An 11,557-nucleotide genomic window follows, 5' to 3' on the forward strand; every position below is an offset into this window, starting at 1 on the left:
GGGGGGGGAGTGGGAACATGAAAGCTGAACTGAAGCCACCCTTGCTCTCCCCACAAGATTCCCAGGAAGAGGTCCCACCCCCAGATACATTTTCCTTGAGGTCAGGACCACTCCCAGGAAATGAAAACAAAGAGCTTTACCCCTGCAGTCTGGACCAGCCCGGGGCCCCAGGACCTCAGGCTTCCCTGACCAGGGACATCTGTAGCTCCCTGACAGATTAGCCCATGTGACTGTCCCAGCAGGAGAGCTGGACTCTACGTTAAGCACCCTTCAGAGGAAAGCCAGGCCTGGACATGGGTGCGCTCCAGGCGGCTACTGGGCCCAGGCAGCTATCTGCCGGCAGTTTCCATTCTGTTTCCATGCAGGGCAAGTCCGGGGCTGTGTTCCCGCCTCTGGTCTGACCTCCTGAGGCCCTGCGCTCTCCACTGAAACCCTGGCCCCAGTCCTACCCACCCAGCCCCCTCAAGGGCACTTACGGGTCCAAAGCCACCGCCAGGGCCCAGGTGATTAGGGTACTTGTTTGGGTCAAACATGCGGATCTGGAATTGAGCGCTCTGGCTGGTGGAGAGGCGCCAGGGCTCTGAGAGCACCTGCAACAGGGAGGCCGCAGAGGTCAGACGTCATGAGCTCAGCACACGCCTGCTGACGGGTGGTGCCTGAACACCATGTGAGCCAGGCGTGGTCCTGGCCAAGGGTGCAGAAGTGAGCCAGTGGGGGGCCTTCCTGACCACCGCCCCTGGTCCCATGGTCTGTGCTCACCAGCAGCACCTGCACAAAACCCTCGGTCGTGTCTCAAGGCCCACTGGCCTACCCGTCCCGCTGGCCGCCTCTCCTCCTACCCTGTGCCCACTGGGCTTCGCCCCCCTCTCCTGCTGTCCCAGGCACACCGCACACCCTTGCCTCAGTGTCTGGGCACTGGAGGTCCCCTCCACAGGGCATTCTGCCCAGCCCGATCCCCTTAGCTGCGTCACTTTTGTCAGGAGTGCTGTCACCACCTGACACATCATACGTTCGTCTGCCCATCCCTCTCACAAGACCACCAATTCCACGGGGGACGGGGGTCTCTTGCTCAGTGCCAGGACCACAGGCCTGGACGGGGTGTGGAGCAGCAAAGCTGGCCCCAGCCTTTCAAGACAACTTCAGGGGAGCCGGCCAGACAGCAAACAGGCTGAGACCTATCAGGTGAGGCCATGGGGACAGAGGACACACCCATCAACAACACTGACCTCAGCCAGGAAAGGGGAGCTGACCCCCAGATACTTAGAGACCACGTAAAGGCAGAAAAGGTGTCTGTCGATCCCATGTCCCGTCATGGCCAGGCGGTACATATTCTGGTGCTTCTCAGAAGCTTTCCGGAAGAGATTTTGGAGGTCTGCTTTCTGGGGGACACGAGTGGAGCAGTGAAGGGTGGCCCTGACCCTCAAGGTGGAAGGAAGCAGAGGGGTCACCTCACTGTGTGACTGTTGGGGGGCTCACCTTGTGGGTCCCCTCCACCATGGCCTGGACGAAAGCTGTGGACTCGTTGGTGCAGGAACGTACAGTCTCGGTCCGTCCCTCACGGAACATCCTCGTCATTGAGGCTTCATAGGTCAGGCAGAACTTGCCCCTGTCCTGGGGAACACAGAGAGTGAGCCTGGCAGGTGGGCCCTGGCGCCGTCTGCCCGCTCAGCAGCCCGGCGGGGCTCCTACCCGGAAGTGCGCCAGCTGCAGGGCGATCTGCACGAAGGCGTCAGGGCTGGTGCGACACTTCTTGATGAGGCCTTTGCCAAAGGGCAGGAACTGGAAGCAGTACAGCTCCACATCGTCTGCCAGTGCCTTGGCCACCTGGTAGGAACTCTCAATGGCTGCCTGGCACTGCCGAGACATGGAAAGGGTCAGCTGGGGGGAGAGCTCTCTGAAGGGCAAGCTGGCGGTCTCAGGGTGCCCTCCACGTCTTCAGGAGGAAGGAGGCTCACGGACACCAGGCTCACACCCCCCACTTCTCTAACCACCTTGTGGCCCCGGGATGGGGCCTCCCTGTGGCTGGTCTGGACCCTGAGTGGCTCTTGTCACTTGCCCCTGTAAGTGGGGCTGGGCCAGAGAGAGGCGGCAGCAGAGTGTCTCAGGCATGCCCATCCCTGCCCTCGGCCTGCACACCTTCTCAGGGATGTCCCACTGCAGCCGTTGAGGAGGTGTCAGCATGAGGTTCGGTTGGCCTTGGCAGTGCCCAGTGTCCGAGTAGCCCAGGTGGAAGGTGTCAGTTGCAAGGACAAACTGCAGGGAGAAGGTCAAGCTGACATGCCGTCCTTGTCCCATGCTCCCCCCACCCACAACAGGCCCCCTGTCTGGGCCCATTACCTCCCAGAGGTGCCCTACAATAGGGGCGTCTGCCCAGGAGTGTTCTGTGTTGAGGCCCAAATGGCCATTCTTGAAGGCGATGAGAGTGAAAGACTTGTCGAACCACCTGCAGGAGGAGCCGGTGATGAGGCGAGGCAGGCGGGGGCGCCCGGGGCCGAGGGCAGGGGCGCTGACCTGTTGTAGCAGTTGCCGTGCAGCAGAGCCTTGCCGTACAGGCTGAGGCTGGCCTCATCTTCAGGGTCGTAGCTGTGGGACTCCTCGTCCAGGACCACAAAGAAAGCAGCACGCTCAATGGTGTCCAGAGAAGCCCTGTTCTTGCCAGAGCTGAAGAAGGTCTGGCGTGCCTGTGCCCACTCCACTCTGGGGACATAAGGGCAGGGTGAGTGGCAGCCACCATGGGCTGTGGCTGAGGGCAGCTCCCAGGACCTGGCAGGGCCTGGGGGTGGCTGAGGTGGGGCTGCTGAGCTGCCCTCCAGTCAGGGCTAGGGCAGCTACCACACTGACGTGGCCACCAGCAATCTCATCGCCGCGGCCCCAGCACATCCCATCCTTTGTCATGCCTCTGGCCCCGGGTCCCAGGGTGGGTGCAGGCCCAGGCTCCTCTCCTCATGGGGCCTGAACCTCAGCAGCATAGCCTCTGCCCGTCTGCCCGGTACCTTCCGCCTGCAGTGAGGGCTGCCAGCCGCTCCTCGCCAGGCTGAGGTGGGGAGGGATCGTCCAGGATCCTCTGGAATTGCAGCTCCAGGTCCCGAGGCTTGAGCAGGCTGGAGCCCTCATACAGCCACACCTTGAAGAAGCGGCCCCGGTGGTACACCGCCACATGCCTGCTCTCTGCCAGGTGCTGTAGCACGTCTGTGGGGCCGCAGATGGGCTGAGGTGCAGGGCGGGTCACCGTGCTCCCAAGGTGTCCCTGTGACCCCTGGCTTGCCAGGCCTCCCCCAACCCCGCACTAAGCCAGGGCCTGTGCTGGGTGCTTCTCTGTCTCTCGCTTAACGCCAGCAACAGTCCCAGGACGCATTTCACAGAAGGGGGAACCACGGCTCAAGGAAACGACACAAACTGTCTCAGTGTCACAAACATAGGCTGCTGCCCCTGCCAGACCCTCGGGAGCCAGCCCTCGTCCAGAGGCAGCAGCGTTCCTCTGGATGCTCTGTACTCAGTCTCCCCAACCCTGCACGTGAGCCCTGGAGGGGGCGCAGGGTCCCAGCACCAGCATCTCCTGTAAACACTAGGTTTTTAGTATTGGCCAGAAACTGGCTGGTTTTGACAGTTACACCACCCTGAGACACTGAGGGCACTGGGGTTAAACAGGTAGTAGGACACTGAGCCATGGCAGGCTCACAGCTGGGAGGGAGGGGCTCGATGGCCTCACATGGGCCCGCGGCTGTGACCCGCCTGGTACCTGTCTCCTTGCCCGGGATCCGAGTGGTGTTGAACATTCTCTCCATCTGGTAGGAGCACATGGGCACGATGCCCAGTGCCATCACCTGGGAGGAAGGCCCAGCACAGCTCAGACGCGGCCCCTTCTCCCTTCATGCCCTCCACTGTAACACAACTCACAGGCTTGATCTGCTCACGGTCCAGTTTACGGCGATACGTGATCATGGCATGAACGATGTTCCCCAGGCGGGCTGCCTGCACGTGCGTGTTCTTGATGAGCACAAAGTCCTGTGGGAGAGGGTGGAGCCTGCAGGCGGCCACAACAGGCCCAGGGTCGCCTGGCTCCCTGGCTCTCCCTGCCTGCAGACCTGAGGCGCCTTGCCCCTTTTCCCCAGTCTATCCCCCACTCACTGTCAGATGAACTGCCAAAGACGAAATGACCACGCCACTCCTCAGCCTCAATTCTGACCCAAGCTGCTTTTCCATAACCTATTTGGTTCATGTTTTTGTAATTTTGCTTTGAGAAAGTAGTTTCCACCACTAAAAAACAGCTGAAAACCTCAGGTAGGGACACGCCGTGCCCGTGTGTAGGCTTCTGGGAGGACCGCTTGTTGGAGGAGGGGACGTGGCCAGGAGGAGAGGCGGTGGAGGAGGGAGGCGGTTGGGAGGACATTTCGTGGAGGTAGGGATGCGGCATGCTACACAGAATGAGACCTGGACAGCGGGAGAGGTGTGAGGTGTGCTGCGCGCACACGACCGGGTGCAGGCCTGTGCTGGGGCAGGTTGGCCAGTCACATGGCGGAGGGCCAAAGTGACCTCCTGAGTGCTAAGAGAAGCAGCTCCGGATCGACAGAGTGACTCAAAAGAAGGCATGGTAAAGGAGACCCTGTGGGAATGGCATCAGGATGGCTGGGAACCCGTGGCCAGTGAGGAACCAAGGAAAAAAGTGACAGGGCCTGGACAGGCAGTGAGCCTGAGGGTCCCTGAGAGGGACAGTGTCAGGCTCTGAGGTTACAGGGTTCTCTGGATCCTCAGTTTCCCCATCGCCCCAAAGCTGGTTCCTGACTATTCTTCCAGCATCTCCCCTTTCCCTCAGGCCTCACTGCAGAACCCCCACCTGCCTATGGAAACGGCCACCAGGGCTCTGGGCTGCCCTTCAGGTCTTTTGCCCTGAGCCCCAGAACTGGATTCAGAGCTGAGCGCACAGGAGCCCACGTCTTACCATGACGTAATAGTTGCTGTTCACCATGAGGGGGTTCCGGCCTCGAAGGTAGATGTACTCTTCCCACCAGTCACTCACCTGTGGGGGGTGAAGGGGGCGTGGTTAGAGCTGGGTGCAGGGTGGGCTGTGGGCAGCTGGGACAGAGGTGGGTGAGGGGAAGCCCAGGAGGGGACTCACGTAGTTGGTCGCCCACCACGACTTGAGGATCAGGAACTTCTGCAGCCTGGGGGCAGTTTTCTCCTGGAATTCCTTGGCCAGCTGCTGCTTGCGGTAATACTCCTCATCACTCAACAAGGGCCGCACTGACTCCAGGTACTGTCCAGCCATGTTACCGTCAGCGTGGGGGCCGGACAGCAATGGCTGTCTCTGTCCCAACCCTCTTCTGACCCCAGCCCCACTGCGCTCAAACCCACTCTTCGAAGGGGACAGTCCCTCCTGTTTGGACAAATCCTCTGAATCCAGCCCACCCCGCCCACTGGGGTGCCTGACCCCGGCCCTTACCTGCTGAATCGTGGCTGACACTCTGGGCACAGGGAGCTTGGGTAGGGATGTCTGGAAGCTGTAGAGCATGGGCCGCCGGCCGGACAGAAGGCGAACGCAGATCTGTGGGTACAGGGCAGAGAGTGCTGGGCTGGGAGCCAGGGGAGTGAATGGAAACAAACTAGTGAACACTTGAGGAGCTGGGCCCCAAGCCCCCAGAACCAGGACAAGCCCACATGCCAGGCACCAGTGCCCGCCTGCCTCTCCTCTCCAGTTCAGGACCGCAAATGAGGCCCCCAGAGTCCCCAACCAGATGCCTGAGGCCCTCCACTAGCTTCTGCTCACAGCCCAGACTTTGGTGAAGTGGCTGGTCCGGCCATGCATCTCAAACATCCAGCCGTGGTAGGAAAGAAGCAGTTTCAGGGTTTGGCGGAAGAAAAAGATGCCCAGCATCCACACTCCCGTGGAGAAGATGGCCATGCTGACAAGTTCCCGCGTCTGTGGGGTTCGGTAGGGGCCATATCTGTCAGAGAAGGGAGCGGGCTGCAGGGGTCCCCTGGAGGCCAGCCTCGTGGGGGAGCGGGCTGCAGGGGTCCCCTGGAGGCCAGTCTCAGAGGGGAGAGGGCTGCAGGGGTCCCCTGGAGGCCAGCCTTGGGTGGAGAGGGCAGCAATCTCAATGGTGGTGAGCCTTGGGGAGGCACCAAGGAAGGACCTCCCTGGGCACACTCACGACTGAGCGTAACACATATGCACTTATGGACATGGGACTGAGGTGATGGTGGCCCCGGGAAGGGCTGCCCTTACGACCTCCACTGGCTATTGTCCTGTATATGCCCAGCTCAGAAACCCTGGCCTTGGAGCCTCCCTGGCCCTCTCTTGTGGCTCCGCTTCTTACCCCTCAGGGAGGTGTTTCTGGATGTAACAGACCAGCCCCATGGAGACGTCCACGTTGCAATAGGAGGAACCCACTGTAGCCATGACGACGACCAGCCAGCTGGTGGGGCTGCCAGGATACACACCCCTAAGGATGCCATTCTGTGGGGCAGACAGGCATGCTTACAGAGCAGAAGGGCTGCAGCAAGCCAGCCTGTGGGGTCCTGGTCTTTGCGCAGAAGGCTTGCTGCCTGCTGTGTTCTTACTCCTCCTCCAAGTCTGGTCTGCCCCGCCTCCACATTCCCACACCCGCAGCACCCAATTCCAACGTCCCACTGCCATTCTTGCATGCCTGTCTCCCTTCCATGCCTTAAGCACCCCTCTGCGTTCTGCAGAACTGCCAGCCAAGGTGGGGGTGGAGAACCTTGATAGTGGGGGGCAGCAGCGGACGCCTGGTCTCTGCCTCTAGAAGGCTCTATTCTGCACCTGCTGGGAGAGGAAGAGGCCAGAACCAGGTGCACCCACCTTGATGCGAATCAGGCGCTTCTTCCAGGAGTTGATCCCAGATAAGTAGATGTGTTTCAGGGCCTCCCGACTGAGCCGGAAGTCGACCCCATCTGGGGTCACGGTGAACTGGAAGGCCACGGCCTGGTGCGCTTCCGCCATCCTGGGGGTTAGTCCGCACCTGGGAGAGGCAGGAGGGTGCGCGGACGGACTCAGGCCAGTCCCGCCCCCCGCCCAAGCCCCGCCCCCCGCTTGCAGCTGCCCTCACTCGGCTAGGGGCCTCCCCGCCAGCGTCCCAGGCCAGCCCGAGCTCGCCCAGCTACCCAGCCCGGCCAACGGCCAGGGAACCCTCGCGCTGGCATTCTGGGCAGGCTCCGCCAGAATGGTGTAGGGGTCGGGGAAGGGTCGAGGCCTTGGAAGCTTCAGGATCTCCGAGGACAGTGAAGGGCGGCCTCAGGATGGGGGTGAAAGGTGATCTGGAAAGCGTTGTTGTCTGGAGCAAGGCGGGGTCCAGGCCCCCAGCCCCGACCGCGTGGGACCCCGGTGCTGTCCTCGCCCCCGCACTGCACTCTTGAGCCAGGCGGGTGGCCCCGCGTTGCCCCCTACACCACTCACAGCTCAGGTTCACTCCTGTCGGCGTGTGGGGCCAGTCGCTCTGGCCCGTGTCCCTATGTCCTTCAGGCTGGCCACCGCCCCGCCCCGCCCTCACGGGGAACCTGACACCCACTCCCAAATTTGGGTTGAGAAAACAGATGCGGGGCGGCAACCAGAATCCCCACCCCTCCAAGGCGGGAATCGGGAGTGGGAGGGCCGGGTTTCTCCAAGCTGTAGATTGCTTAAAGGTCTGGGGACCTTGTGTATGTGTTGGGGGGGCGGGGGGGGGCAAAGGGTCTCACGTGAGGATGGTGGCATTAGAGCTAAAAATAGCTGAATGTAGGGAAAGGGTCATCAGCTTGTCAGCTGTGCTGCCTGGGCCCTGATCACCAGTGCACAGGGTTGGGAAGCCCCACCCCAGGGCCCTCTTTGCACCCCCATTACTGCCCAGTCCTCCCCCCCAATTCCTCCTAGTATTTATCACTTCTAAGCTGGAGCCAGGGAGGGGGGAGGGCAGGGGGCTCCAACTGGCAGAATGGACCCATAACCACTTTCAAGCCCAGAGCACTCAACAGCCATGCTTTTTAGGAGGGGAAAGTGAGGCTGAGAGCAGTGGGCATTTTGTCAATCCGGGTGCATCCCTGGTTGGTATTTTCTGCTGCACTGAGCAGGGCCAGGACAAAGTGTGAAGGAAGAAGCTCGTTTATTGTCTTAAGGCGCACAGCCCAGGGGCTCCCGCCCGCTTGCCTACTGTGGGGACCTGCTCATACTGTGGGAGAGGTCAGTCTCCTCAACCCATGTCACAGGGGGCTCAGCCCAGTCCCCAGGGCCTTTTGGACTTTGCCCCTCCCTCCAAGGTCCTGCCTTGGAGGCTCCAGGAAAATCCAAAGCGTTGGGGTGGAGAGTCAGGATGGGGGTTGGAAGCTGGTCAGCTGTCCCTTCTGCTGGAAGTAGAACTGGAACCGAGACTGGGCATACTCCTGGGGAAGAAACCCACCCCACACACTGGTGAGAAGGTCCGGGGCCAGCACCCACAGCCCCGTCTGCCCACAGATGTCCTGGAGCACACCAGACCCCTGCTGTCCCCCTCCCCCACCTAACTCGCCCATCTGGGTTACTCACCAAGTAACCAAATTCTATGGTGGACATGGATGCCTGGAGGATGGACCAGAGACCCCAAAAGAAATGGGATGCCAGGGCATACCTGAGGGGCGAGGCATTGCTGGATCCCAAAGCTCTAACTTCTGCCCCACCACCCGACCCCACCCTGTCCTGACTTCCCAGCCCAGCCCCCACTTTGCACCCGCACCTGTCTGCCTGTTCCTCAGCCTCTTTCCTCTGCAGCCCGTTTCCTTTGCCCCACCCCCACCATTTTTCCTCACCGATTAACCTCTACCAGCAGGTCTTCTTCCAGTTTCCTCTGCTCCTCTTGGGAGACGGTCTCACCTTTCTTTACCTCTGCCAGGTAATGGCGAATAAAATGGAGCTGAGGTCAACAGACAAGAGTCAGGAAACGGGGAGACTGGGGCATTTCCCAGTTAATACCCTTTTTCTCACCATTCCTTCCAGACTTCAACATCGTCCTCCCTCTCACAGGCCAAGTGCCGCCCCCAGCCTCTGGCCCACTTACCTGCTGTGCCCGGGTGGGGTAGTCTGCAGGCTGCGCTTTGTAGAAAGGCCACTCCTCATGAGTATAATCATAAACCCACTCACAAAAATGGTTCCCAATGTCAAAGCCCCTGGGGGAACAGGGTGGACGCTTAGTCCCCGAGTCCCCTGGGCAGCTGGGAGGCAGGCAGAAGGCCTGGGCACTGTGGAGATGAACCCGTGGAGGCCGTCCCCCACCCTCACCTGTAGTTGTAACCGCTGTACTCAAAGTCGACCAACATGAGGCTGTCGGCATTTCCTGGCTCTGAGAGCAACAAGATGTTTCCTGGGGGGTGGGGGAGCGCGAGTAGTTTCTGGTCATTCTGGGGCCCTCTGGCCCCTCACTTCAGGTTGGGAGGCTTGGATGACTTCTCCTACCTTCCTGGATGTCATTGTGGCAGAAGACCACTGGTGATGGGGTGGAGTCTAACAACTTCCTGCAGGGAGCAGTAGCATGTGTCTGAGCAGGAGTGACTCTGAGGAGGACACCGTTAGTTTCCTGGCAGCACCTCTTGTGCCCTCCTGCTCGCCCGCCTGCCTGCCCTCACCTGAGGTTGCCCATCTCGTCCTTCAGGCTGTACATCTCCAGCAGGTTCATCTGGGGGAGGTCCGTGGGGGGCAAGTCCAGGATCTGCTTCAGGTACCTGAAGTCCAGGGAACAGGACACGCTCTGCTAGCCCTGCCACCTTCCTCTCTACCCCAGGACGGCTGTCCTACCCGTTTCCTGTCACTATGACTTGTCTGGCAAACGTTTGGAAGCCTGCCCTGTGAGAGACAGTGCTGGACGCTGGGACACCGGGTCCACTCAAATGGTCAGTGGGACAGTCATCGATGCGTTCAGTGGCGGCCTTGTGTGGTTAAGTGCCAACATGAGGGTTCGGCCCAGTGTGAGGAGCCCTGAGGAGGCCCCATACTCACCGCTCCATAGTCCCAAACAGCCAGTGGGGCTCCTTAGTGAAAGGCATCTCCATGCCGTGGAACTGGGCCATCTTCGTGGCGATGGCTGCAGACAGCACGGGCTCTGCAAGCTCTCGCGTTTTCAGTGGCCGGCTCTGCACCCAGGAACCTATCAGGGTGGTGAGGGGGCTGGGGCAGGAGGGGGGAGGGTGGGGGAAATGCCCTCCCAGGGGTGCAGGATGTGAGGGCAGACACCGGGAAGCGGGGTGGAGGCTGGGCGGCGCTGGGCTCTTACTGGGATGTACTGCTCCAGCCGGCCCTCTGGAAAGACTCCGTAGAGCTGGGGCCCCAGAGACCGCTCTGCAAGGATGGCGAACATCACACTTTCAAGGACCAAGGAGTCCACGCCCTGAAGGAAGATGGACAGCAAGGGGCAGGAGTCAGGCGGCCAGCGGCAAAGCGCGCTGACAAGCCAGGAGGGTCGGCTCACTCCTCCCATCACAGGGGAGACTTCTTGTTCCAGTGCCTTTAGTAGGATCACGGGCCAGTTACCTAGCCCCTGCGCCTCAGCGTCCTTAACTACGACGGGGACAAAAGCACCTGCCACGCCTAGGTGAGAAGTCCTAAGGCCACCACCGCGCCCTCGCTCCCTCCTCACCTGAAGGATGGCCCCATACAGCCGCAGCAGCACCTCCCGGGGCTCCTCGCCAACGCTGGGCAGGTGGTCCGGCAGCGAGCAGCGGAAGAGCAGGTTGCTGAGGCCTCCGCTGCAGACCCACAGCAGGGCGCGCTCAGCCCGCGTCCGCGCCCCCCGCCGGCCCCGCGTCCGCGCCCCCGGCCCCCGGCCCGCCCCTGACCTCCCACCTCACGGGGTCCACCCTCAGCTCCTCCGGCCGCAGTCGGCGCCACGCCCCGCCCAGGTACTCCCGGCACCACTGGAAGGCTCGGCGCTGGGCGTCCTGCGACTGCGCCGAGCCGCGCCGCCGGTTCTGGGCCGCGTCTGGGCACTTAGACTGCCGCAAGCTGTCCTGGGCCAGGCGGCCGCTGGCTGCACCGCCTCCGGCCACAGCGGCCCCCTCCGCCGCCATGGATCGGGCTCGACCCGGTCCAACGCCCAACGCGGCTCAGCCCCTTCGGGCGGGCTCGGCTTGTTCCGGCTGCGCTCGGCGCCGCTTCCGGCCGCCTGCTCTCCTCCGGTCGGATTCGGGTCTCTCCGGCTCTGTTCGGTTCCGTGCGGCGCCGCTCGGCTGTCTCCGGGACCCTGGCCCGAGTGCCCTTTCCGAAGGCCAAGTTCGGCGCGTCTCGGCGGTGCCCCCCCGCTCGGGGCGAGCACCAATGGCCTCTCCCTCTGGGCGGGGCCGCTCGGGAGACGGGCGGCTGTTTGGGCCGTGGCCCGGAACGCGGAAACCGCGCGGGCCAATCGGAAGCGTCGCGAGCTGTCGGGCGCGCTGCCGGCGCCGTGCGCGTGGGCGACTCTCGCGGACGGGGGGGGGGGGGGGGTGCGTCCCCGGGGCGCGCGCAGCTGCGTGTGTGCGGGTGCGGAAGGGCCCGAGCGCTCAGTGGCTGGTGCCCCTGGGAAGGTGCAGGTGAGGGAAGGTGGGCCTTCGCCATGGGCGGGAGCGC

General features: G+C 62.2%; 2 protein-coding genes across 4 annotated transcripts in view; both read right to left on the minus strand.

Annotated features, from left to right (window-relative positions):
- CPT1B (carnitine palmitoyltransferase 1B) overlaps positions 1–7,974 on the minus strand; it is an 8,888-nt gene extending 914 nt beyond the window's left edge. The window contains exons 1-17 of the mRNA XM_019668618.1: positions 7,412–7,974; positions 6,818–6,977; positions 6,315–6,454; positions 5,765–5,942; positions 5,441–5,542; positions 5,117–5,254; positions 4,940–5,017; positions 3,898–4,005; positions 3,740–3,824; positions 2,994–3,189; positions 2,512–2,697; positions 2,338–2,443; positions 2,137–2,253; positions 1,690–1,854; positions 1,477–1,611; positions 1,227–1,379; positions 477–590 (exon numbers count right to left, since the gene is read on the minus strand). Of these exons, the coding sequence (XP_019524163.1) occupies positions 477–590; positions 1,227–1,379; positions 1,477–1,611; positions 1,690–1,854; positions 2,137–2,253; positions 2,338–2,443; positions 2,512–2,697; positions 2,994–3,189; positions 3,740–3,824; positions 3,898–4,005; positions 4,940–5,017; positions 5,117–5,254; positions 5,441–5,542; positions 5,765–5,942; positions 6,315–6,454; positions 6,818–6,958 (2,142 nt within the window). The 5' untranslated portion in view covers positions 6,959–6,977; positions 7,412–7,974. The remainder of the gene's footprint in view (positions 1–476; positions 591–1,226; positions 1,380–1,476; positions 1,612–1,689; positions 1,855–2,136; positions 2,254–2,337; positions 2,444–2,511; positions 2,698–2,993; positions 3,190–3,739; positions 3,825–3,897; positions 4,006–4,939; positions 5,018–5,116; positions 5,255–5,440; positions 5,543–5,764; positions 5,943–6,314; positions 6,455–6,817; positions 6,978–7,411) is intronic.
- A 102-nt stretch (positions 7,975–8,076) lies between these two features.
- On the minus strand, positions 8,077–11,268 carry CHKB (choline kinase beta). 3 transcript variants are annotated; one of them, XM_019668622.1, is made up of 11 exons: positions 10,799–11,268; positions 10,593–10,701; positions 10,230–10,343; positions 9,956–10,089; positions 9,586–9,681; positions 9,416–9,474; positions 9,242–9,323; positions 9,021–9,129; positions 8,773–8,876; positions 8,513–8,545; positions 8,077–8,370 (listed from the first exon to the last, which is right to left on the minus strand). In XM_019668622.1, exons 1-10 carry the CDS (start codon positions 11,020–11,022, stop codon positions 8,527–8,529), a joined length of 1,050 nt encoding a protein of 349 aa, XP_019524167.1. In that variant the 5' UTR covers positions 11,023–11,268; the 3' UTR covers positions 8,077–8,370; positions 8,513–8,526. The 3 variants fall into 3 exon arrangements, with proteins under 3 accessions (XP_019524167.1, XP_019524165.1, XP_019524166.1); XM_019668620.1 differs by having other exon boundaries at positions 8,513–8,594; positions 10,799–11,267; XM_019668621.1 differs by lacking the exon at positions 8,513–8,545 and having other exon boundaries at positions 10,799–11,267.
- Positions 11,269–11,557: the final 289 nt, after the last annotated feature.

The sequence above is a fragment of the Hipposideros armiger genome, unplaced genomic scaffold, assembly GCF_001890085.2.
Source record: "Hipposideros armiger isolate ML-2016 unplaced genomic scaffold, ASM189008v1 scaffold_530, whole genome shotgun sequence".
In the NCBI taxonomy this organism is placed as follows: Eukaryota; Metazoa; Chordata; class Mammalia; order Chiroptera; family Hipposideridae; genus Hipposideros; species Hipposideros armiger.